This window comes from Dermochelys coriacea, chromosome 18 (genome assembly GCF_009764565.3).
Source record: "Dermochelys coriacea isolate rDerCor1 chromosome 18, rDerCor1.pri.v4, whole genome shotgun sequence".
Classification (NCBI taxonomy): Eukaryota; Metazoa; Chordata; order Testudines; family Dermochelyidae; genus Dermochelys; species Dermochelys coriacea.
In genome coordinates, this window is record NC_050085.1 from 12,276,872 (window position 1) to 12,303,677 (window position 26,806).

General features: G+C 41.6%; 1 protein-coding gene across 3 annotated transcripts in view; it reads right to left on the reverse strand.

The window, feature by feature from the left end:
• Positions 1 to 26,806, reverse strand: part of PEX14 (peroxisomal biogenesis factor 14) — a 193,235-nt gene that overhangs the window by 111,276 nt on the left and 55,153 nt on the right. For all 3 annotated transcript variants that reach the window (XM_043499972.1, XM_038377115.1, XM_043499971.1), the window contains one exon: positions 167 to 289. In XM_043499972.1, coding sequence (XP_043355907.1) covers positions 167 to 289 — 123 coding nt within the window. The remainder of the gene's footprint in view (positions 1 to 166; positions 290 to 26,806) is intronic.

Below are 26,806 nucleotides of genomic sequence, written 5' to 3' on the forward strand. Positions count from 1 at the left end.
GGATATTTGCTAGAAACAACCACAGCAGATTCCACTGTTTCCTGGGATTCAGCATTGCAAGCTAGTCTCGTTAAAGGAGCACAGAGCTAAGAAAGCAGATAGGGAATAGGATAGCAAAATCACTGCATAAAATGATAGGACCAGGTGCTTTCAAGAGGCTACTTACTGTACGGCAAGAGGTGAAGGGGCTGCGTTGGCACCAGCTGTGTGGAAGGACCCAGAGACTGTGACTCATCTGTGGTAGTGCCCGACTGCTGGAAAGCCAGGTCAATTTCTTCATCCGTCAGTCCTGGGGGAGAAGAGGAAACGAGATCAGTTTAGCATCTTTACTCACTTGATGCGCCTGTAATTAAATCTGCAAGCCTGGCAGAACCCTTTCAAGCTGCAGAAGGATTCTGGTAGTGATTCGAGCAGCATCGCCTCCCCGATTTTGGATTCACTAAAATCACTCCCTCTCTTCTCTCTGTTGCAATTTAACCTCAAGCGACAGAATATTAGCCTCAACGCTGCTTCCAAATGTGGCTCATTCAATTTCCTTAATTTATCCTTGAGTTTATTGCTGCTTTGAAAGTAGTTTTCTATTGCAATTCTCCATTCTTCCCCTGAAAAAAAGATACCATCAACTGCAAATGTGGCTCATTTTAATCTGTAATGGTGTAAAAAAAAGAGGGGAAAAAACCAACAATAATGCATGAAAACAGACAGGGAAACAAAAAACTAATTATTGAGTTAGACGACTAATTAGTCTAGATCGTTTCCAAAGATGGGAATAATTTGCTTTATTTTATGACAAATGCAGAAATAAAAAGAAAAAATCAGGACTGACTGTGATTAGTATGAATGGGACACAGAATGCAAGGAGGAAATAAAACTAACAAAACAGATCAAAACAAGGCCAAGCTCAAACTTTCAGACTAGCACTGTTCCAGCCTACTACTACCTGATTATATTGCCCGAGGCCAGCCTGGTTTTTATTTCGCACATCGCTGTAGCCAAGCTGCACACATGGTACATTGTGGTGCAGTCTTTCCTGTCACTGGAAAATGTGAAGATGCCCATCTGTAAGTGGCCACACATATGGAGAGAATTTGCCCTATGAGGGGAAAGAGAACAGCAGCTGAAAGATTCATGATGACCAGCATCTGTGAAGGAAGCAAACACAGCTGGATGGCTTTTTCAACAGGAGAAAGTGTGCTCTAGCAAAAGAATGTGGTGCTAGGATGGAGACTGTGATGTGGGGCCTGGGAGAGTGTGCACTGTCTGTGGAATGCCATATACTGCACACAGAAGCAGGAAAAAGGCCAGGTTCCTGCCCTGAGGAGCTTACAATCTAGCTTAGGCACCCCCACCACCACATGGGATAGCAGTGCTTATGCAAGAAAGTGTTGAAATACTGGGAGTGAGATGATCAGAGTAGCCGGCTTGCCAAAGAAACAAATTTCAAGGGGGCTGGGATCTGGAGGAGAAGAGAGAGGCAACTTGGCTCTCAGAAAGCAGTTCCAAGCAGACAGGACGGCAAGGAAGATGGCATGAAGCTGAGAGTGGGGGGAGAAATCAGAGGGAGCACTTTCTCTCAAGCATGAGATTAGCAGAGTACTGCCACATGGTTATTCTTGGTACTATTGGCAGATAGAATGCTTGGAACTTTCCCCCTAGAGCACTTAACATCATGGTGAGGAGTAATATAGGACACATCCAGGATTCTGAGAGCATTACTCCTGCTTGGAGAAGTTAACCTAGGATCTGAAATCTGACTGCATGTTGTGCATCCACATAGAACAGACTAATCCATAACACAAACAACACTGCAAGAGGTAGGTGTTTGAGGCGATCTCTGTACAGCTACTTATTAATGCATAGCACTGACATCACTTCTGATCTTCAGAGGATTTTATATTTATTAGCTGATCTTCATAACACTCTTGTGAGTTACGTTACATATTATCATCCCAATTTTACAATGGGAAAACCGATGCACAGAAAGGTTAAGTGACTTGTCCAAGGTCACAGAGAGTTGTCAGTGTCAGAAACAGGATTACAAATCTGAAGTTCCTGGCTCCCAGTCTTGTGCTTGGGCAACACACACACTCACTCTCTCTCTCTACCTGTGTTGGATGCATGCCTCATCAGAGCAGAGATTCAGAAAGACACACATGAAAAACAAAGGTTTCAGAGTAGCAGCCGTGTTAGTCTGTATTCGCAAAAAGAAAAGGAGTACTTGTGGCACCTTAGAGACTAACAAATTTATTAGAGCATAAGCTTTCGTGAGCTACAGCTCACTTCATCGGATGCCTCCGATGGCATCCGATGAAGTGAGCTGTAGCTCACGAAAGCTTATGCTCTAATAAATTTGTTAGTCTCTAAGGTGCCACAAGTACTCCTTTTCTTTTTATGAAAAACAAAGAGAGATGGTCTACATCAACTCAGGCTTCTATTTTAAAGTCCTAGTAGCAATATTTATGGTATCTAAACCATGTTAGAAAGCAAAGTCCTAATAAGAAAGGAACTGCTTTAACCAGTTCATAATTATCCAATAGAAGAGAGAGCATAAGCAGATGCCAGCACTGTAGATCACCAGCAACTGTGGAATTTTATAAAGCTGGAGCCAGACACACAAGAGAATATTAGCTGCTGGCTGCAAATGTGGCTCTCTCTAAAAAGGGGCATTTTGTTCTATTTCCATGCAAAGGTAGCAGATGTAATAACATTTAACATTGAAGAACATACAGTTAGTTATGGAGGATACTTTGTCCTTGAGATCTTTGGGCTATGAAAAGAACAGGAAATAATGTTCATTGTTTCCCGCCCCCTCAATTCTCAGCCTGTTTGGGAAAAAAAAAGTTTTACAGATAAAATTTCTTGCATTATTCTCGTCATGCCCACTAATGACACGACAGTGTCACTATTTCCATTACAAACTCCCGTTTTAACAGGGAAGGAAAAGCTCATGTGAATGGTAATGAGATATGGAGCCTTTCATATCTAGGTTGCTGGTTTGAATCCAGCACAAGTTAGGAGTGAGTGAAAGTTGCTACCATCCAACGGCTATTCTGTGGCCTCCATGAAGTAGCCTCATTCACATTACTAGTTGACAAGAAATCTCTGCATCTCAGAAAACACTACCAAATTGGTCCCCCTGTTAATAAGCAGAGGACAAGATTGTAACAAGCAGAGACTGAACACTATCAATCTGGCACTTTTCACAAACGCTAACAAAAATGTACAATATATTTGAAAAAGTCTTTTCTCAGGAGTATAAAATTTAGCCTTCAAAGTTCACTTTGGACTGAAATTTGCCTCACATACCCCAGTAGCAATTTTTCCAAACTCAGATATGTCTAACTTTGTTTTCTATGCTCGGGAATGCAAAAAATTATATCAATATAGGGACATGGGAATTTCTGTACCAGATCAGACCAGTGGACCATCTAGCCCGCCGTGTCCTGTCTTGACTTACCATGATGGCTGGTCTGCTCTTTATTAAACAAATTCAAGTAACTTGACCTCACTCCACCTATGTCCCTTCTGGCTTGCCTAAGCCAAAATGAAGGCAAGGGTCTTGGAATTACCCAGAGACAATACTTCAGTAGAGCCCATCAGCTATTTAGAGAAGAGAAAGTGCTGTTGTAAGTAACACCAGGTCACTATATTCACCATGTATCATGGCAGAAGAATATTTCCACTACTTGGCTGTTCTTGGGTTGGTGCTGGTTCATGGACAACAAACCTCATCAGCTTCCACCATTCGCCTCCCACCACAACTTCCACTAAGAATTTATAGTCCATCATAGCAGCATCTAAAAAGCATTCACAGTCTTGTTCATTTCTCTTATCTAGTATGAATTTAGCAACCCAAATGTAATACAATCTCTCTTGGGTGCACAACAGTGCCACAAAATCTAACAGTGCCTTGTGCTTAATAAGATTGTCTTTGGGGACAACTGTGTCAATAGAATCGTATCAGTATAATAGAAGATTCCCCCCTCCCAATCCTCGCCTCCCCCAATTTGAAAGGCAAACATTTTAGATATTTTGGAGTTGCAGTAAGATCAAGACGATGCAGAATCCAAAAGGTTAAAAGGAACAATAAAGGAAACTGCCAATTGTAAGTGAATTATATTTGGCTTTGAAAGCTGAGCCACGGCTATATTATAAAAGGCATCTCTTTGCGTTGTTTACCATCACCCTGACTAATGCAGGCCTTTTTTTTTTGTTTTAAATAATCTCATGCAAATTAGACACACACTTCCTTCCAGTTGATTGCTATCTGCAAGGAATAATCTAACCACAGAGGGTACTAAGAAAGGACTGAACCGAGAAGGATGTAAGGAAACTGTCTTCACAGCCCTGCAGAATGCAAAACCTCCCCCACTTCCCATCTCTGGTCCATCTATCTCATTCCTCCTTAGAGCCACAGCTTTTGTAAGAATTAGTCATAATTTTCATAAAATCATAAAATTTTCTTTTTAGGTCTGAGGCTGTTGATTTGCATTATCTGACACCCAACAGTGCTTTGCATTCAGATGTTCTTGTTGCCTTTCTCTCAGGAACTTCACTATTGTTGCCATTTCCGATATTCAGGAAAACCACCCAGCCTCTGTAAATTGTAGTTAAACACAGAATCAAAACAAATTAGAGAATGAAGCAGGGAGGTAAAAGTCCCCTCTGCGCCTGGGATATCGTGCTGGAAGCTCCATTGCTTGCGACTTAAAATTTGACTATCTATCTACAAAAAGAAAAGGAGGACTTGTGGTACCTTAGAGACTAACAAATTTATTTGAGCATAAGCTTCCATGAGCTACTGCTCACTTCAGCTGTAGCTCACGAAAGCTTATGCTCAAATAAATTTGTTAGTCTCTAAGGTGCCACAAGTACTCCTTTTCTTTTTGCAGATACAGACTAACACAGCTACTACTCTGAAAACTATCTATCTATCTAGACTCTTTTATAAAATTCATTATCATAGTACCTGAGGACTTCACACACAATGAAACTTTTATCCTTGCAACACCTCTGTGAGGGAGGGAAGTTTTGCTGTCCCCCCATTTTACAGTTGGGAAAGTGATGCACTTGTGACTTGTCCAAGATCACACAAGCTAGGTCTATTCTACAGATCTATATCGGTATAACTATGTCACACTGGGATATGAAAAATCCATACCCCTGAACAAAGTAGTTATAGTGACCTAATCCACTCCCTCCCCCTAGTGTAATCAGTGCTATGTCGACCAGAGAACTTCTCCCACCAACATAGCAATTGCCTCTCAGAGAGGTGGATTAACTACTCTGACGGGAAAAGCTCTCCCATCAGCACAGTAGCGTCTTCACTAAAGCGCTATAGCAGTTGTGCCGCTGTAGGCCCATACATGAAGACAAGCCCACAGTTAGTCTGTGGGAGAGCTGGGAACTGACCTCCAATCTGCTACGTCCTAGCCCCGTGCCTTAACTACAAGGCCAGCACTTCCTGGATAAAACACGAGGATAACATAGAGTAGCGAAAAACTCTGCATTAGCTGGGAGATGGACTAAATGAGCTATTAAAAGTTTTTTATCTCCAACATACGCTCCTGTTAGGGCACTTTGTTCATTCCCCATCCTGTGTGGGTATTGTTCCCTGTATAATACTTGCCAGAGCTTCACCCAATTCAGTGACTCAAGCAACAGGATTTTCACTAGTTCTCTGAAGATAGAATTGGTTTTGAGGAGAAAACATCATACTAGGAAAGGATAAGAAACTTTATCCCTGCCCCAGCAGAAAAAAATGTTGAGTAAAATTCTTTTGTCGATTTCAAAAGCTGGCTTTATTATCACTTTGTCTGATAGACTGGCCCCAGGGGCTGTCGCCACACCTGCACTTCTACAGAGACAAACAGGCAGGTTTTTTCCCCTCCCCTCGCTGTTTCTGTTGAAAAGCAAACAAAATAAAACTGGCTGACGTTGTTTAATTGCCATGAATCACCTGCCTGCATGATGTCTATATCAAATCACATAACTGAAAGGAAGACCTATCAGCAGGTATCCTGAAATGACATTATAGTCCTGTTCCTGAAAGCCATTGAGTCACCTGTTCTCATAAGAACATGGTCACAGTTTAAAAGAATCACCACACAAGCATCCTGGAATCTGATCCACATTAATGATTCCACCTGTTCAGAGTCAGTTCCACGCACTGCTACCTGGGTCCTTTTAATCCAGATGCCAGTACTGTTTTTCCTCCAGCATGCAGTCCTTTGAAAAAGTTCATAGAGTTTCATACATATCACTGGGGTCAAAGGTACAGTCCCTTGATCCTTCTCCTTCCATATGTCCTTGATAAAGGGCCAACATCAGGTCAATTTCAGCTTAAGGTTTTATTAAACCCAAAGTCAATAGAAACATCTCTGTGATTTTTTTCTTTATTTAAATGAAGTCATTTATTTGGATCTGAACACTTTCCAGATGCACTTGTAACTCCAGTATTGTACAAGCACATGTGAACCTGAATGTCAACATGAAAATGACCAGTCTAGTTTAATTGTCAAACAGAGAAAGGAAAAAAGTAAAGCAATTTTCAAACTAATTTAGAGTGCTTTGAATTATTTCCACTTTAATAATCTACGGCACTGTTAATTACACAACTGAGAACTATTTATTTATTTACTTCTGTACAACTGTTTAATGTGCCAGAGGTCCCTCTAAGCAGCATTTGGAGTTGACAACAGTGCCTTCCTCTCAGTTATCTTGCCCTAAATTAAGAGAAAACCTGATTGACAGCACAAGGCTAAATATTCGGCTAAGCACCCAGGAAGGAAAGGGTTAAAAATGGCATACTATTTTCCCTCGACATTAAAAAACCCCTTGGCAGCAGTTTTGCTTCCTGGGCTTTTTGAGTCTATAATAAAATGAAGTGTAATGGAGGAGAGGAGGGCAATGTCAGAGGGTGAGGGTTTGGGAGAGAGGTTGTTAAGTATCTCCCTCTCCTCAGCCATGTTTACTCCATTTACAGGACCCTGAGTGACTGATATATGGACAGACGGAGAATGAGCAGGCAATTGCTGCCTCCCCAAATATCAGAGTGGTGGGGGAGACACCCTCAAATGCCTAAAACCCTAAAACTCTCTGTAAAGTGCTCAAAATTAAAAAGGCAGACAGAGAGACTCAGCCAGGGAAAGAAGAAAAAGTAAAACAGGAGGAAAATTTTTATTTATTATTAACATTTTGTTGGAACAGTGGAGTGCAATAAGGACTCTCAGAGCCGTTAAAAGTCGTTGGGTGACCTGCAGACCCCTATTTCCCAGAGCCTTGTATAAAATTGAATTTTTTAAACATAAATTACACGTAATGACGACACTGTAAAAACTAACAGTAATGGAAAGCTGTGCTGTATTTCATTAGCCTGTATTATTCCATGCCACCTGATCCAGCCGGGCCTTGTTTATGAGTTAGTGTGTTAGCAGATGCCGATGGAAGCATTTGCTTCGACCTTGCTCTTCTCATTGGGGCATGAAATTACGACGGCAGCACCTTGATATTACAGCCATAAATACAGTAAACTGCAAATTTAAGCCAACGGCTCCTATTGTCTCCGAACATAAAGCTGATCGGTATTTATTTAAAAGGAGAACGAAAAAAAATATTATATATCACCTTGTTTATGGGTCTGATCCCCTCCCCCCCTTAATCTGCCTTATTCACTTGGTTAAATACTTAAACAAACAAACTAAATCCTCCCTATTTTCTACTGATTACATATTCTCATGAAATGAGTATTGTTTTCGTAAAACTGGATCAAAGTATTTTCACCCTGAACAAGAAGGGTCTGGCTGCTGGTTTACTGCATCTTTAAATGAAAAACCAGGAACAAGTGCTCCAACTTTTCTTTTTTGTTTCTAAATGTGAGAAGTTCAAAATATACTATGAAAAAGTTGCTACTGGTCACTCAGTGGGGGGGGGGGTGTTTGTGTGTGAGAGAGACACACACACACATTGTGTACGTTTTCCTCCAGTTATCTTCTGTTTTAAAATATGGTCCTTGTTAATGCTATTTCAAAAGGTGGCAGCAAAAGAACAAAAACAGAAAAATAAATTTACAAAATAAAAAATAGGCACACACAAGAAAATGGTAGATCTCTCCCCTTAAGAAGCAGGAAAAGCTTGGAGCATCATCTCCCATGGGCATTTTGGGTAAATACCCATACACTAAGATGCCCAAACAATATATTAAATATAGGAGAGAAAAAAATCAACACAAAGGCAAAAGGACACTGGGTTATTGCAAAGCATATCACAGCATAAATCACAGCATTATAAGCTAGTGCAAAATGTATTTCACTGGTGGTTTAAAGGAGAGGAGACACAGTTTTGCCTGTCATAAGAGAGGTCAGGTCTTCCTCTTCTAATGCAAAGAGAGCTCTCCATTTGTATGAAGTATGTTATCTCTGTCCCACCCAGGAAAAAAGGGAGGGATAGCCAAAGCAAAGGCTTCCAGTACTAAATTATACATTTCAGGGACCCAAATTAGATTAGATAAATCACTAGAAATAGAGTATAGGGAACAATCATGGAGGAGGAGGAAGTGGTTTGATTATGTGATGTAATATAGGAGGTCTTATCTATTTCAAAATTCTGTGAGGCTGCCAGATGCAGTATCACGGCCTCAACAGGATTTGAACTCATCACCTTTGAATCAACAGACTGCTTGCTCAGTTTGGTTGTCGCAGATTTTGCACAAGATCAGACAGGATCAGAAGTGCTCATGGTCTTATTTACAGAGCACTCAAAGTTTTGTCCCTGAATATGGTCAAATTCCTGTGTCACTATTATATGCAAAAACAGATAGGGACCTGTCTCTTTCTTAGCTCCTTACAAGGAGGCACTTGTCTATTAGACGTACCAAGTCTTTCTAGGTAGTGCTAAAACCAGCAAACAAGACAGAAGTGAGCTACCCCTCTATGTAACCTATATAGAGAGGGAGAATTTCCAAACCTCCCCTCCCATATTTATTTTTAGATCTCTTGCCTACAGCCTTTCATTTCTATCATCATAAATTTGATAACAGAATGATGGGGCAAGCAAGGGGAGAAGACAGTTTCTGCCCACTACAGATAGGCTTCATCCAGCATGGAAGGGAAAGCATATCTGGCTAAGGAGGAAGCTAAAGTCACAGCAAAGGGCTGTGAGGCAGCACACTCTGTTCTGTACCTGACTCAGAGAGGAGATGGCCTGAGACTGCTACATGCAGGGCCAAGAGCCTCAAGAAAACAGAAGTGATTTTCAATGCAGCTCCACATTGAGGTTAGGGGAGTCCATGGCAGGAACCCAATTCCAAGGTAGAGTAATTTACCAAGAATGGAAGATGATCGAGACTAAATCTTCTCAGGAACATTTGCTTGAGGGCCAGCATGTAAATCCACCCCCTAAAAATCCCAGATAATAGAGGAGGTTAGATGCTAACCTAATAAGCCTAATGCTCTCATAATATAAACACTTACTACCACTACAACTAGGCCTCCTTGGAAATGGGGCTCTGTATTCAGAGAAATGGACTCCTGATGCACCTAGTAGCTAATTCCAGTTCCAAAACATCAGATCGCATACTGTGGTCTGAGAGTCCTTGCACATGAACAGCTGGCAGGTCAAATGGTGCTGGTTCCTCCTCCTCATTACTTTATTTGTATTACAGTTGTGCCTAGAGCCCCCAACAGAGATCAGGGCCCTGTTGTGCTACATGTTGTCCATACACCTAGTGGGGGGAACTCTCTGCCTAAGAGCTCACAGTCTAAATAAACAAGATAGAGCAAGGATGAGGGAAGAAAGACGGGGAGGTGACTTGACCAAGGTCACAAAGAAGGTCAATGGCAGAGCTGGGCACAGAACCCTCTTCCCATGAGTCCTAGTCTAGTGCCCTGTCCACTGAACCATGGTGCTCCTTTTTTCCAAGCTGATACTACAGGCATCAAAAGGGTCTAGGTACCTTTAAAAGTTGCTGGAACAAGGAGCGGAGGCCAACCTAGCTGCCTCCATTACGGCCCATGACTAAAATAATAGGAAGAGGAAAAGAGGAGGAAGTAACAGGAGGTGCCGTTGGGGATCTTAGACAACAGTAGGACTACTTCAGACATCACCAGCAGACGCTGGCGGGAGAAGAGCAGGGAACCAGGAAGCACGTGAAAGGGAGCCAGTGGGCAGATTATCAAGGGGAGCAGGTATCTGGGCAGCACACGAAGGGAGCTGGAACAAGAGGGAAGGGTACCTAGAGACTGGGCAGCATGTTCAGGGAGTCGGAAGCCAAGAGCTATAGCACATAGGCAGGGGAGAAGGGAACCAGACAGCAAAGAGGCATGTGCGTGGAGAGAGAGGACTCAGTCGATTTGTTGTATCCACCTGCTTTTTCTTGTCTTTTACTTAAGATTGTAATTCTTTGGTGCAGGGACTCTTGTTCTGTGTCTGGACAGCACTGGGCACAATAGGGCCTCGATCCATCAATGGAGCTCCTTGGTGCTATCACAATACAAAGAATATATAACAATACATAGAAGGGGAAGATGACATTAAGAACAGATAAAGACACAGTGTGATCAGTTGTTTGGTTGGGTTTTTTTAAGGACAAAAAGGTAATTGCATTAAACACAATTAAATTACAACAATATTTTCCTAAACCTAATTTTTCTGGTAAGCAATTGCTATAATTGTCACAGGGATGCTGTGTGACTGGAAATGAAATTGGAAAGTAGTCCATGAAACCTATTCTTTGCTAAAGTGGGGACCATGCTAACAACTCACGTTCCGAAGGATCCAGGAGGAAAAGGCTATGGGCTCGCTTGTCTGACACATGAACAGTTTTTGGTCTACACAGCACACAAATTAACCAGCTATTGGGGGTGGAAAGGCGGGGAAGAAAACCCTCACCAAATCTTAGTTTAAAAAAGTTAGCTATAGAAAGCAGCATGGCTGCCAATCTTAACAAGAAACAGAAAGGTTGAAAAACTTTCATACAGTTCCTAAGTGTGAAACAAATGTCCATTCTTAATTCCTTAAAAGTTATTTAGTAACAGAGAATGATGAGAACAATACTGATGTTTGGCTGATGTACAGTCGGAGAGAACTTTTTTCTGGGTGGGAGAGGAGAAAATGTCAGTATTTTGGGGGTACAGAGGGAAAAGTTTGAGGTTCTCTTTCAAAATCAGGTGACACCAAAAAAACCAACCAACCAAATAAAAAAAAAACAATTTCAGAAGGATTTTTTTAAGTCTTATCTTTAGAATTAAAATATTAAACTATATTTTCAGCTCATATGAGCTGACCCACATCAAACAGTTGCATTTTCAAGGCACAACCTGCCATGCTGATCCCTTCAGGACCTAGGCTGACTGATATGGTGGGAGGGATAGCTCAATAGTTTGAGCATTGGCCTGTTAAGCATTGGCCAGGGTTGTGAGTTCAATCCTTGAGGGACCCATTTAGGGATCTGGAGCAAAAATTGGGGATTGGCCCTGCTTTGAGCAGGTGGTTGGACTAGATGACCTCCTCTGGTCCTGACCAGAACCCTGATATTCTATGATTAACATCACTACAGAATTCTAGCACAGAAGATGAGGGAGGCAGCGGGAACTCAAACAGTAACTTTGTTATTGCAGGTTTCAGAGTAGCAGCCATGTTAGTCTGTATTCGCAAAAAAGAAAGGAGTACTTGTGGCACCTTAGAGACTAACAAATTTATTTGAGCATAAGCTTTCGTGAGCTACAGCTCACTTCATCAGATGCAGGGGAGCTCCAGCAGCTGTAGCAAAAGCTTAAGTGGCTCCTTTGTTGAGGTGCTCAATGGTCACCTCTGAAGACTCTCTCTTTACAAGGTGACTTGCTCCCAGAACTGAAAACTGAAGGCACAGGCCTCCAATAGTCCAAGGAACGAGAATTGTTGGCCACATATGGACCTTTCTTCAAAGTTCCCATGTAAGATCAAATTAACTTGAAGAGGAAACATTTTGAATGGTAGAGAGGAGAAGCATCGTTTTATAGATTGACAGGTTTGGTTAACTCTTTTGGTCAGGATTCCCTTGCTGGAAAGTGGTTCTGGAGTTCATCCTCACTTTCCAATCGTCCCCAAATTTTCATAAATTAACTTTTATAAAAATTCCAGTTTCTTGTATAGGTTTATCCACTTATGCCACATGGCTCTGCATCTCTTGAAGACTTGGAATGAATTTGGATCAGAAAATTCACATAGACCTGTGGGACTGGAAGACTATATGAAACTCCAGACCCAGAGTTTTTGAAGTCTGAGGTTTCAGAATAACAAATCTTACAGAAGTACTGGTGATGCCTTGCTGGCAAACTCAGGGCATAGTAAAGAATCATTTAACAAGATTTGTTCGGAAGTCTGGGTTATAGCAGAATTTCTATATAAAAAAATGAGAAATATTGTCTTCAGTTGCCATTCCTGGTTCTTTATTTTACTCTAGAATTTCTGATGGCTCCACTAGCAAGGGAATCTGGAATTTTACATTAAACAATGGCTATCAGGGAGTACTCTCTATAGCCTAAGGTTCATTGGAATGTATTTGCCTTGATGTTTCTTGCTGCCTCTGTTACTATCAACATTTTAAACTTCACAAATGAACCAACTAAACAAATCAGCCTAGGCTAATGCCAAGAAAAAACATCTAAAATGTGTAGCTGTTGACCCTTTTAAGTGTGCGACAGGCAGAGGCGTACCAAAGGCACATTAAGTCACATACAATATTGCCATGTGTATTATGCCTTCCTTACACATCAGGAAGCGTTGCTATAATGGGGTGAGCACAATTACCTACTACTGCCCATTCCCAAAGCCAAGGGAGAATGCTCTAATGAAATGAACACAGGATGGAAGCCAGGAACTAGAGAGTTTTAAATCCCTCTCTATCACAGATTCCCTATATGCATCATGCAAGTCACCTCACCCTTCTGCCTCAATTTGCCCATCTGTAATATGGGGATAACGTTGCACACCTATACACTTCATCAGGGTATTGAGGGGATTAACTTGATAAGGAAAAATCCATCTAAGTGGTAGGTATTATTATGGCACCTCTGAATTGCATCTCCCTGAAAGTGAGAGACATGCCAATATATTCATACGAGGAAGCGTGGTAGCTAGTATTCATTACAAATCATGCCTGGTTTCTTTATTCTTTTTTGTTTTAGATACATCTTTTAAATGCCATTAAAACAATGTTTGTTGAATGCTAGTACAAAGCTAGCCACCTGTAAAATTAAATGCTGATGGTGCCAATAAAAGTGTTGAAATACATTCTATTTAAGAGGTTCCTGCATTGTAATTTTAAAATATATTTTTAAATTATATCTATCTGTCCTTCACAATTCTGTTGGTTACCTGATATGCATTTAGAAAACAACCATCTATGTCACCACACAGGACACTGATCTCAGGTGGGGAGTAAGACACAGCAGCAGATGAACTTTTAAGAAACAAAAATTTTGTATTTGGGTTATGTGTACTTAGTAACAAAGGAGAAAGGAAGAAAGACAAAAAATCCAGGGGACATGCAAATGGCTAATGGAAAATGTTCCATTTAGACAAAAGAGCGTTTTTTTCCATGAGTCTTCAGCAGCTCTTCAGAGTTCTGAATAAAACTAAAGAAGTCTGGATAAAATGCCCAAAAGACGACTCATGCTAACAATAGTCAAAATAATGAAGCAGTGGAAAATATTATGGTGACTACACAAACGCACACAGCGTACTCAAGTGGTAAGGTATAAAAGGAGTTTCATCATTGCTCTCTCTGGGCATACACAAAACATGGTTCTCTAGGGTTACGATTACCATACCAAATATACCTCCGGAGTTTTCTTTCTTGTATAATAAAAAGCCTTTATGCATTTGGATTCTATTAAAATCAGATTCTGGGGTGAACACTCAATTGTGATTTCAAGATTTGCTTTCCATGAACAGTGGTTGTTTTCTGCCAGCGAACTCATTGGCTGGAATCTTCAGAGAAAGCAAACAAAAGAGAGGCAACAACATGATCGAAGTAAATTCATTTAATAACTGGCGTGAATATTCAGAAACATTTGTGTGTATGTTAGTGAGCATCCGTTAGACTAGATGGTGGGGCACCTGGAGGGTCTGAAGATTTTCCAGTATCCTTTCACATTGTGCCAGGACAGGTCTTAAAGTTCTGGTGTCTGGAAATACTCTCTAGACAAATGAAACAAATATAGTGGGGGGATGAGAAGAGGCAGACAGTCCCTAGATGGCACTAAACAGGAAAGTATCAGGGGGTAGCCGTGTTAGTCTGTATCCACAAAAACAACAAGGAGTCTGGTGGCACCTTAAAAACTAACAGATTTATTTGAGCATAAACTTTTGTGGGTAAAAACCCCACTTCTTCAGATGCGGCCGTGCCTGTGGATGGTCAATGTAAACAAACTGTCTCGCGGCCCACAAGTGCATTACTCCGATAGGGCGCGCACAGCCCGTGGGCTGCAGGTTGCCCACCTCTGCTTTATAGTCACTGCAGTGTCTGAAGTTCATCAGAATGACTCATTCACTTCTTCCCCCATTTTCTCCCTGGTTTTCTTTAATTGTTCCTCTTGCCTGTCCCAGGCGGCCTGGCATGAAGCAAGTTCTGCCTTTATGATGCAATACCTGGAACTAGGTGAGGCCCCAACCATTCTGATAACTTAACCAACAGGCAACAGCAGCTTGTGTTCTTATTGACAGCACACAGGTGCTAGTAAATACCAACCCCCAGGGTATTCTCTGTAAACACATAGCCCCTGCCACCCCCTTCTCCCCGCAGCTCCTAACACACGCATGCTTGCTTTACCGACACTGAACTCACACCTCACAAACAAATTATTTAACTACTCTGTTCCCCAAGGGATACAGTGATCATTTCAAATGCAGCTCCCTGCTCGCCTCTCACATACACGCAACAGCCTGATAGGTTAAATGCTGGCATTTAATTACCGTAATGGAAGCTGCTATTTTTTGGTTCCCCTGAACTCCTCTTCTCTCTCGCTCTTTTTAAACACACTCAGAGTCATCTTTTAAACATGTATTTTATATTTCTGGGTTTAACAGCTGCATGCTCCTGGTTACTCTAGAAGTGGGAACAGGGATATTCTTCACTTAAGATATGAGAAACTGGTCTTTTAAATGCCCAAAGAGAGGGATTGGGGGAACTGTAGCAGAAAGGGGCATATGCCAAGCATTGTAGAGACAGCCTGTCCTTTCATCTACTTACATGATTCTGTTTGGACTGTGGGGAATACAACTAATTACAAACGATGCTGGGCCTATAGAAGGAAATACATAAAATAATCTGAGAAATTATGCTGTCTCAATAACAACATATTGATTTATATTGGCACCTTAGCACAATATGTGATTTAAGCTCAGGACTGGGAGCAAGGAACTCCTCTACTCTAATTCCAGATCTGGTACACTATTCCTTAACCTCTGTACCTCAGTTTCTTCATCTGTAAAATGGGGATAATAATACCTTCCGCTTACCTCCCAGCAGCTTTCTGAGGATTAACATTTGTAAAATGCTTTTAAAATGAAAAGGGCTAATCAGATGAGGAAGTACAATCAGAAAGGAGTGTAGAAAATGAGATGATAATACTTTGCTTCCACACAGTATGTTCTGAGGATTAGCTAATGTTTGTACAGAGCTTTCAACATGTAAATCGCTCTAGAAATGCAGGATATAAATTTGTTAACTTCCTGGCCATACTGCAAAGTATCTCTTCTTTCAGGAATTTAGGGAGGGGGCTGAGGGATTATTATAGTTTATTACTGGGGAGGAGTATAATTGTGATACTATGAGATTACATCAATAATGATTTATTCTTTGTAGTGTATGGTAATTAGAAAGCACCTAAGAGCAAAATATAGGCATTTATAGTCAAAATTAATGTTTTACATGTTCTCATGCCTCAGCATTCCTAGACAATACCAGAGCTATATGTCCGCCCCCTAAATGGGAAATGCTTCCATGGCAGTACAGAATACTGCCAACAGGCAAGATTTAGATATGCGATTTGTTTAATGGCCTCAGGCCAGAGTCCAATGTCCTATCTCTTTGTGCAGGGACACAACCCAGCCTCCCTCTGGAGTAAGGCCACCTACTGGCACCCCTACCTACCCCGCAATGGAATCTTAAAGGTGAGGCAGGGCAGCAGAGGCACAGACAAATTCAATTTTGTTTATCACCATAAAAAGAGACATTTCCACATGGACAGCAAGGACATGAATATTGTGTGTATGCAGGGGCAGGGGGGAATTATAAACACATTTTTGGCGAAATTCAATAAAGCTGATTCCACTGCATAAGGTCAGCAATTTACTTTAAAAAATGATATGATTGCAACTTTTAATATAACCCATGTATTTGCTGCAAGATGTTCTAGAAGATTGTGTAATGTAACCATCCGACCGCTCCACAGGAGCAGAGATCACCCCATTTACCCTTTATTGTCTTGATAAAAGCAATGCACATTTGCACAATATGACAAAGTCAACAGTTTTTATTTAAGAGAGCCTCAGATTTAATGGAGAATGAATTCTCCTCTCATATCCTAGGGCTGGGGGTCTGTTCTGAGCTAGGATCCATCAGAAAGAGCCAGAATGAACAAACTCAAGACTTAACTCCCCTCCTATCCAAAAAGGGTCCTCCCCAGGTTAAAATTAGGGAGGGAGTGGTGGGGAGCAGAAAAGAATAATGTGATTATAGCAACATGAGCACACAGTCCCCTTGTCACTACAAAAGATGATTACACAACAAAACTGTGGTCCAGGAGAGCCCACAGATTAAATTAACATGGAGATAATTCATCTCCCGCATCCCACCCCGGGCAGGGCAGCACCAACATGAGTGGGATGGGTTTCATTGGAAGAATAACATGGCATGTCCTAGATTACATTCCCCACTCCACCCCAGGGGAGAGGGCTGTCCCTCCAGAACTGGAAGGGAAAGTTCATTCATGAATGGGTTACAGACTGAATTTCCCTGGGCTGGATGGCCATGGAGACTGAACTCCTTCTTCAATCCAAAAACATATTTTTATACAAGCATACATAGATCTCTTTGGCTATCTGAAGGTGAAGCTTGCTTCAAAGGTCAGAGCTCCAGGGCTAGATTAGGATTGCATGCAATCTGCTTGAGCCTTGACATTCTGACAAACTTCCCCTGCCTTATACGTCCGATTGAGGTAAATTCTCTCTCTGAAAGTGCAGTTCAAAAACCACACATTGCAGGATGCACACGTGTCTAGCAACTTTGCTATGAGGATCCCAAATCCCTTTACAAATGTGAATGGGTTAAAGCTCAGCATGCCTGTGAGGTGGAAGTAATCATCATTATCCCCATTTTATAGATGAGGATGCTGAGGCCCAGAGAGATTACGTTACTTGCCTCAGATCATGCAAGAAGTTCATGGCAGAGACAGGAATAGAACTTAGATCTCCTGACACCTGGTCCTGAGCTTTAACCATCACACCAGCCTACCCCTAGCTGCCCTATATTTATTGTCTTACTCAAGGATATCCACAGTTAAATTTGCTAAATACATACATCAAAAGATGACTTTCCTGTCACTGCTGCAATCTCAACCTAGGGTCTGAAGATCTAGCTTTGTTCTCCTTGCCCAGCATCATCAATACTGAAGACTCAAAACTCAGAATTTAGCTGACAATTTGATCCAGAATGGAATCCAGCTCATGCTGCCATCGTGGTATTAGCTCTGCAGTGCTAACAGGAATGGAAACAAGGTTTTGACAGTAAACAAGGCCAGTATGACTCAAAATACACACAGGAAGCAAAAGGAGCTAATTTTGCAGAGTCACTTTTAACCACTTCTACATTACATAGTTATTGTCAGAGAGCCAAAATGAAAGTCACTATTAAAACAGTAACATTCCATTTATTTGTTAAAATAAAGACTACATCTGGAGCAAACACAACTTTCTAGGCACTGTCTGAGTGTGTTCTGGGCACTGTATAAATGTATTCCAATTTACCAATACTTTGCAAACTATGAACACCCAACACAGGTACTGATGGACCCTGTTCCACTGAAGTACTGCTGAATTTCCTGGACGACAAGTGAACTGGGAGAAATGGGAATTGGGCCTGATTCTTCACCCACTGTACTGTAAATGAAATCAGCTCTCTTTTTCTGTGGAATGCGCATCTAAATGGCTCAAGTGTGTCACAGGGTGAGCCTGAAGTAAGAGAGAGGCTATTACCACTAATATGACTTGTACCCTCTGTTATGGAACACATAAACGAGCATTTTGAGGATGTCAAATCTGTGAGTCTCTCTCCCGCAATGGATTCTTCTGCAACGTCATTAAAACATCAAACGGCTGCTTCATGCAATGCACTTTCCAAAGCCTTGCACAGAAACCAGATGAAAAAGTCATAGCAATTTTCATCTTTTTGACATGAAACTGCAAAGCACTTATCAAACCCCACTGGAAATGTTACTTAAAGGGTCATGCTGTCAAGGTTGGTTGGCCCTAAGTTTGCCCTTCCTTTTTTCCTCTTCTGTCTTTTTGCAGGTGCAAGTGGGGGTTTCCAGCATCAGCAAATGCTGCAGTTCAAAGCCAGCAGCCTAGCACATCCTGAGCAACCCTGCAAGCATGAAACAGGGTGTGCTGCTCTGCTTCTGGGAGCAAGCCTACAAAAATAAACAATTAGATACTTATTTGGTTGCAGGAAGAACTTCCGTAAAGAAGCATTTCAGTTCCAAGTAGAGCTGGTCAAAAATTTTCCAAAAACATTTTTCCATTAGAAAATGCTGATTCAACTAAACAGAAACATTTCACAGGAAGACTTCAATTTCATTGACGTTAAGTTATCCAAACATTTTGTTTTGATAACATCAAAATATTCTGTTTCAATTTCATCATTTTGACTTTTATATTATGTTTTATTACATCCGTCCCTTATATTATACATTATAATAGCAAGAAAATATTTTGGAATACTTCATTTTGCAAAAAATTCTGAATTTTCAATTTTTCATTCCAATTCAATACCTCAGAATTTCCAATAGGACAGAAATTTCATTTTTCAACCAGCTCTAATTTCAACCTTTTATAGTGTTATACAAAGCAACTTTTAAAAAAATTATTACGTGTCCCTTGACCACAGTGGGGTTTCAAACACAAAGAGATCATTTCTAAAGTCTCCTGACCTGAACTAAATGTTTAGAGGCATTCACTATGCTTCCCAGTCCCATTCTTGATTCCATCCCTGATATTTCCCATCAGAAATAAAGGCTGGGTGATTTTTCAACAATTGATAACATTTCTGCTAAGCAAAGCCCATGCATCAGAACATAAAATGATCTTGTGCAGTGATCAGGAAGGATCTCCTCTTCGTTTGTCTCCAGCATCAACCAGCAGCTATCCCAGAAGTTGCATGCTTTTGGTCATCTCTTGAATCCCAGGCACTGGCCATAATCAGAGGCAGGATGTGAATCATTCTCCCCATTAGTATGGAGGTCCAGTGGCTTGCCCCCTATCTTTCTTCCAAATCTTCCAAATATCCCTCATCCTAAAAGCTCCACATTTTCCACAAGCTCAGCAGCCCCAAGGAATAGCCCTATCTAATCGACTTCCCGGGATATCCTAACAGTTGATCGGTTGGTGAAGCTTTGCTGGCACTGCTGTTGCACATTTCCTCTTGGCACAAAGCTGAGAAAATCTGTAGAGTTCATGACAAGTTCAGATAACACAAGCAGTGGGAAAATTGATGGGGGAAGAGTCAGCATGATGAATAGGCTGGCACAGAACATCAGATGATGGATATGCACATGCAAGACTGGCAGGATAGGGAGACATCTCTTCTTAGCAGATGGATGGAGATTCTCAATCATTTTCAGGAAAAAAAATTAAACTAACAACATAGAGCTGTGGTCCTAATCTCCAACTCATGAATGCATTTGTACTATTGAGTCATGAGCAACCTGCAGTAGGAATCTTCTGTGTATATGCTGAATATTATCAGCATTGGACAAACATTAGCAGAGTGCCAAGGGCAGATGTGACTGCAGATAACTTGGATTCAGATGGAAACTGTTGCAAGTTTGCTAGTGCTGAAAAACGCATTCAGTTTCTCACTCTTCATTCTATGGCACTGGATTGAGTCCTAGGGAGCCCATCAGTTCTTGCAAGATAAACAGGGTCATGCTGGCTCAATACATGGTAGCGAGGACTTCAAAGACCACTGTGATAAATGAAGCGGGGCGGGGGAGCTCCCTTTTATGGACACTCAGCCAGCCAGTAGCTCTAAAATACCTCTTAGTAGCTGTTCTCTAATTCTCTACCAGAAAAGGGTTAAAAAGTTTCACTGCTATGCATAGGTAAAAGGAAAGGAGTGGACACCTGGCGAGAAGAGCCAATGGAAAGGCTAGAACTTTTTAAAATTGAAAAATGACTCCCCTTTTGTCTGTCTGGGTTGTTCTCCGGGGAGAGGCCGACAGGACAGAGCTGTGCTGCAAGGGCTTGGACCAGGTATGAAAACCCATCAGTACCATACCTAGAAACTACTCATTTGAAACCCTAGATATGTAAGTAGATCAGGAAATGTCTAAGACGATGCAATTAGATTTATCTCTTTCATTCCTTTATGGCTTGTGGATTCCTCTGTGCTAACCCCAGGTGCTTTTTGTTTTGCTTGTAACCTTTAAGCTGGACCTCAAGAAAGCTATTCTTGATGCTTAATCCTTGTAGTTTTTTTTTTTAAATCTAGCAAATGCCTAAGTTCCCAGAAGTATTTTCTTTCTCTTTTTTTATTAATAAATTTTCCCTTTTTTAAGAAGAGAATTGGATTTTTGTGTCTTAAGAGATTTGTGCACAGGTTGTTTAATTAGCTGCTGGGAACAGCTGATTTTTTTTTCCCTTTCTCAGCTCTTCCCCAGAGGGCAGGTGAAAGGGCTGGACAGTACCCCACAGGAAGGATTCCCAAGTGTGCCTTCCTGGGTTCTCAAAGGGGTTCTGCACTTGGGTGATGGCAGCATCTACCCATCCAAGGTCAGAGAGAAGCTGTAATTTTGAGAATTTAATACAAGCCTGGAGTGGCCAGTATTAATTTTTAGAATTCTTGCAGGCCCCCATCTTCTGCACTCGAAGTGCCACAGTGGGGAATTAGCCTTGACAACCACAACAATATTGCAGGAAGGGATGTTGGGTATTCTTTCTTCAAACTTAATAAGGAGCCAGTGTCCCAGAATAATGTAAAAGGATACTGAGATGTGCCTTTCATATGAGACATAAAAACAGAGAACCTGACTCTTTGTGGTTATTGAAGATGCCATAGTGCCTTTCAAGTATTTTAGCAAATTTTTAACTCAGGTAATTACATTCTCCATCCCTACAAGTCTCCACCTGCAAGATCACTTGGATACACTATTCTTCATTTCCTGTCCTAAAACTCTTGCAATAGCGTTAAACAGCTGCCGCAGTCTACCTTCAAGGTGGCTCCATTTCAATGGTAGGTGAAGTGATCTCTCATCATAACTCTTTTATGCCTCTCAAAAGGGTGTTGAGTGTCTAAATCAGCTGATAGATGTAATGTGCTCCAAGAGCGTCAGATGAAATGCACTACAGAAATGTAGACAATTATTTACTTTGCAAATACTTTGTTTCCATGGGAAAGTGCCACCCAACCTCTCTTCAGCACTCTCGTTTTATCTGTCTACAAAGGTTTTTATCATATCTGAGCAGCTGTTCTAAACTTCTGAATCACTGTCTGGAGTAAGCATCCTCCCTGGTTTCGGCTATTCCAGTCAGCTCTTTTCTCTTACTCTGGTCTGAGGTTGTTGGCTCCAGTTGTATTGCATGCATAATATACTGAAAATTCTCATGTAATTGTAAAACAAACTAAAGTTACTAACAGCCACATTTTCAGCTCTGGCCTCTAGCTTTCCAACCCTTTTTTGTTGCGCATGCTAGTCATGGGGTCTGCATAGTCATTTGCACACACCACTTAGACAGCTGGACAGCCAGTTATCCAATCTGCATGTGCGATAAGGGATAAGCAACCACTAGCACAATCAGTTGCATGCACAGAAGTGGACACACAAAAAACAAAGGCTGGCTGAAAATCTGTCTCTTAATGCCTTAGCTCCATTTCTTGCCCTCTCTTCCTAAATCCATATCCTGCTAAGTCAAGAGAGAATGACTAGTCTGGATATATGACCCCCTCTACAAATCCCAGAGTCAAACTAAGTGTGTCTTCAGAAGCTGAAGGAGAGGACTTCCACAATCCTCCTGGGATGGGTGGGTCTTGGCAGCACATTACTAACTGGATCTTTTTGCATGAGCTGTCACTGGACTCCATTGACTTGCAGTACGTTTTGTGCTCAAGGAAAAACTTTGTAAAAACTGTTCAAGCTTCACTGAGACATGTTAAAGAATTAATTACAAAGTAAAGCTGAAGGAGAAAATTAATTTTAGAAACACAAGAGGTTACTTTTCTTTTCCTCCCTTTTCTGGAGGTGGGGGAGGAAAGGCCGTTGTTTTCACTTTCATCCTGGGGGCAGAAGCTGGGAGCTGTCCAGTCGATAACCTGGCTATCAGAACAAGGTTTGTAATTAAAAGGTCAGTGACCTGGAAAACTAGGGCCTCACTCTCAGGGCTTCTCAATAATAATGGAGCTATTAAATTAAGACATATGAAATCAATGCTAAAAAAGCTTTCATGGTAACAAGATTCCATTCAAGGACATGCAAACTGCCTCATGAAATGGACTTAAATTATAAAAAAGGAAAGTAATAAAAGAGAGTTAAATTGAAATCTGCAGAAGAATTTACTCCCCTTAAAACTCTCCAGCTGCAGGCTGTGGCCTCTCCTCTCCCATCCTCAACGTGATCCACCATGGGTTTTCTGCAGCAGTCTTCAGCAAAGAGGCTGTTTAGTTACTGATGGGGGTTCAACTTCCAGGAATGCAGTTGATTAAAAGGAGGAAGAGAAGGGAGCTGATTTTCTACAACAGATTCCGGGATTGAGTACTTTTGTTTCCTGAGGAGTAAATACCTTTGGTCCTTTTGTGGGGTGGGGCACTTAAAACTCCATAATTTATGCATTGCCTTTTTACCTGCATCTTACCCTCACCTCCAGCAGCCTTCTATCCTCCAGTCTGACAAGCACCTCCCACTTCTGTCATCTTCTTTACTTGAACTGCACTGAAAAAGCTGTGTGGGACCCACAGGCCACAGAGCCGTGGAAAAACTTCTGTATTAACTTGCTTCCTATAAGCCGAGGTAATGAAACAGATTAATAGACCCAACATGTTAAGGGCAAAGCTTCCCACTGACCTCCTGCTCATCTCATCAAACAGAAGTTTGACTCGGATGGGAAACAGGTGTATATGAACATACAAAGTACCAATCAAGGTAATAAGTGTTCTAAAGAGAGTTTCTGACCCCACACATTTCTGGATTTACTCTTCCCCAATGTAATTCAACAGCGACCGTAGTCAATCTAAGGTACTTATAAGGCCCACGTCACTGTAGTACCTGAGCACCTCACAATCTTGAATGAATTTATTTTCCTTACTCCCATGAGGTCGGGCAGTGCTATGATCTCCATTTTACAAATGGGCAACAGAGGCTAAGTATCTTGCCCAAGATCACACAGGAAGTCTATGACTGAGCAGGGATTTAGACAGAGGCTCCCAAACCAAAGGCTAGCACCCTAACCACTGGACCATCCTCCCTTTGCAGTCACATGTTACAGATTCAGAACACAAATTTTAACCTGCATGAGCTACTAGATGGGTATTGAGCATTACAGGACATCTGAGCCACAACAACTCAACAACAGACACATTTCCACCAGGGTTTAAACCCCACATGCTGTCTAATTACTCCCCAGGCACCGATTCTCTGTGGCGTATCATCAGCAGAATCAGCTACTTGGACAAAAACAAACAGCATCTTTTTTTTTCTTTCAGATTCTCTGAAGGAAAACAGCTGCTTTTCCCCTTCATCTGAAGAAGTTCACAATAAAAAGGAGGAAATGTCATAAATTACACAAAATCCCAGTGTAAGCTTCAAAGAAAATGATAAATGATTCTAATAACTTCATGTTTCTCATTAATGTCTCTGTATTTAGAAAGTTTTAAAGTGTTCAAGATGACGCAGAAATCTCATTGAACTTTTGAAGGACCTTAAATCCAGGACACTTTCCTCACACTCTCCATCTTCATCAGGCTTATTATCCCAGGCCTGTAATATACGACCCCTAACCTCTTAACTGCACAGAAATAGGGGCAGCCTCCCTCTACTACCACCCAGCTGCTGTTTCACAAGAAAACAAACCCAACCCAGCTGATAATTCTAAAGTAACCTTTATTTCAGACTGAACTGACATGCACTCCTGGGACCATAGTTTCTATACTAAATATTAAATAATGTTAAAAAAAATTGGATTTGGCTTTTCAAGTCAAGATTATAATTCAAGGCAGTGTTTCACTGCAAGTTCCAGATGTGAAATTTCCTAAGCAAAGCTGAGACTGCAGTACCTGGGAGTACTCCCGCTGCCACTCCTCTGACCCCTACATCCATTCCTACTAGAACAGATTGCAACTAGGGTAGCTGAGAGCTCCCCCACAGCCAGGGTATCAATCTCTTTCCTTGCTCTTTCCAGCTCTCAGAAAACCAGTGGTCCTGCCCCATTCTCTGCAGCAAAATCTGCTGGAAGAAACTACAACCAGACCAACTGCAAAATCCTTCCAGGAGATGATGCCTCTGTATTATTTCCTACAGAGATATGTACAAAGTTATTTTTAACATAGGGGTTCACAGAAATATTTATATGATATGATAGATATGCTATGATATATGATACAATATATGATATAAGGAAGGAGTGTTGTCTAGGGGTTTGAACAGGGGACTGCTAGTCAGGACTCCTGGGTTCTATTCTTAACTCTGTCACTGCCTTGCAGTGTGCCCTTGAGTCAGGCAGCTTAACCCTCTCAGGGTATGTATACACTGCAATAAACCACCCATGGCTGGCTCATGTCAGTTGACTAGGGCTCACAGGGCTCAGGTTGCAGGGTTATAAAATTGCACTGTAGATGTTTGGTTGTGGGCTGAAGCCTAGTCTCTGGGACAGTTCGGCTGAGTGGTGTTGGTGGCCTGTGATATACAGGAAGTCCAACAAGATGATCTGGTGGTTCTTCCTGGCCTTAATCTCTATGATTCTCAAAGTCATGAGATCCTCGATGAAACATGCTGCAGACTTGCACAGTAATTACTAATGAATACATGGACAGGATTTTTTCTCAGAGGATAAGTCTTGAAATTTCCACTCCAGGAAGTCCTGGTAGAATACGCTTTACTAGAATTCAGGAAAAACACTGGACACTTACTTAGAATGCCAATGGGTAGATCTCAGGGTGTAAATGGAACTGAATACTCAACCATGTTAATTCTCCTTCATATGCCCAGGGTTGAACTAGTCACATCTAGGGTTAGGAAAAAAATTTTTCCTGCCCCTTAGGGCACAACTGGCATGATGCACATGTGCATCTCTTTGCTCTGGAGCATTGAGCAAAGGTAACATTATATGATCAAGTGGGCAGATCCCATATGATCAAGTTCCCAATGACTCATAGGTGCAGGCATTGCTGGACTCCGTTCCTTCCTTTCTCCTACTGTTAAATTTCCATATGAGCAATTAGCGCAAAGGGGAGGGAGGGAATTAACAAACAGGAACAAACAGTTCTACCAAACAGTTTCTCCTCTTTGGTAATTATTAGCCAAGTAATTCACAAGTAGTATTAGTCGGGCCATAGTGTCTCTCTGCCTCCTTCTCCCCACCCCTCCTCTTCTCCCAGTCAGGGATTTATTAAAATTAAACAGATTAGATGGAGCTCCTGATACTAAAAACTGCTCAGCGAAGCCTGCGGTGGGGAAGTGCAGAGCAAACACCAGAGACATTTGTCTCTAAATTGCTCTAAATACCTTCTGCAAATGAAATTCTAACCCAGCTACGTTGAGAGAGAAAATGAGGAATAACTGGTCATTGTCAGCAGAGGAGAAGATCAGGCGGTTATAATATTGCACGATATACTGGGGGCTAAGAATCTCTCGGCAACAATAGATTTTGTATCAGGTTACCCCGGGTAATCAGCACAGCTTTTAGGCTCAGCTTTCCCCTGCTTCATTGCTTCGATGATAGAGTTGAAATCCCCAAGCTTTTATGATAAATTACTCCCCGTTGGTCCACATATTTCAAGGAAAAACTCACAGAGCAGAGTGGCCAACAAGCTCCAAATTTTGCCATACTGGCAAATTCAATGCCATCCTGACGGCAGAGGAGGACAAACAACGCACCTAACAGAGTTGCATCCCCTTGCTGGGCTGCTTTGTAATTGACACTAGGACCAGCAGGGAAAGGACCCTATTCCAAATTATGTACCTGCAGAGTATTGTTTATGGCAAAGCTGTTAGAACCCAACTCCTACCATTCCATCCTTAGTGCTTTCTGCCCCAAGATGAGCAGGGGTGCCTGTAAGTAGATAATCTCATGCCATCGAGTATCATTCACTAAACAATTCATATCTCCAGCCTGGATAATATATTCCTGGAGTTTCTTACTTTCCATAGCTCAAGGTCTTTGGCTGAAGAATTCAAATTACACTGTAATATTCACAACACTAATTAAAAATGGGTCCGCATTCTCCATAATTTTGGACTTTGCACTTACACCCCCCTCCCCTCCCCTCCAGCACTTAAACTACCTTTTCTAACTCTGTAATGCATTAAATTCCCTCCAGGGCATGAGCCTCTTTATTACGTAA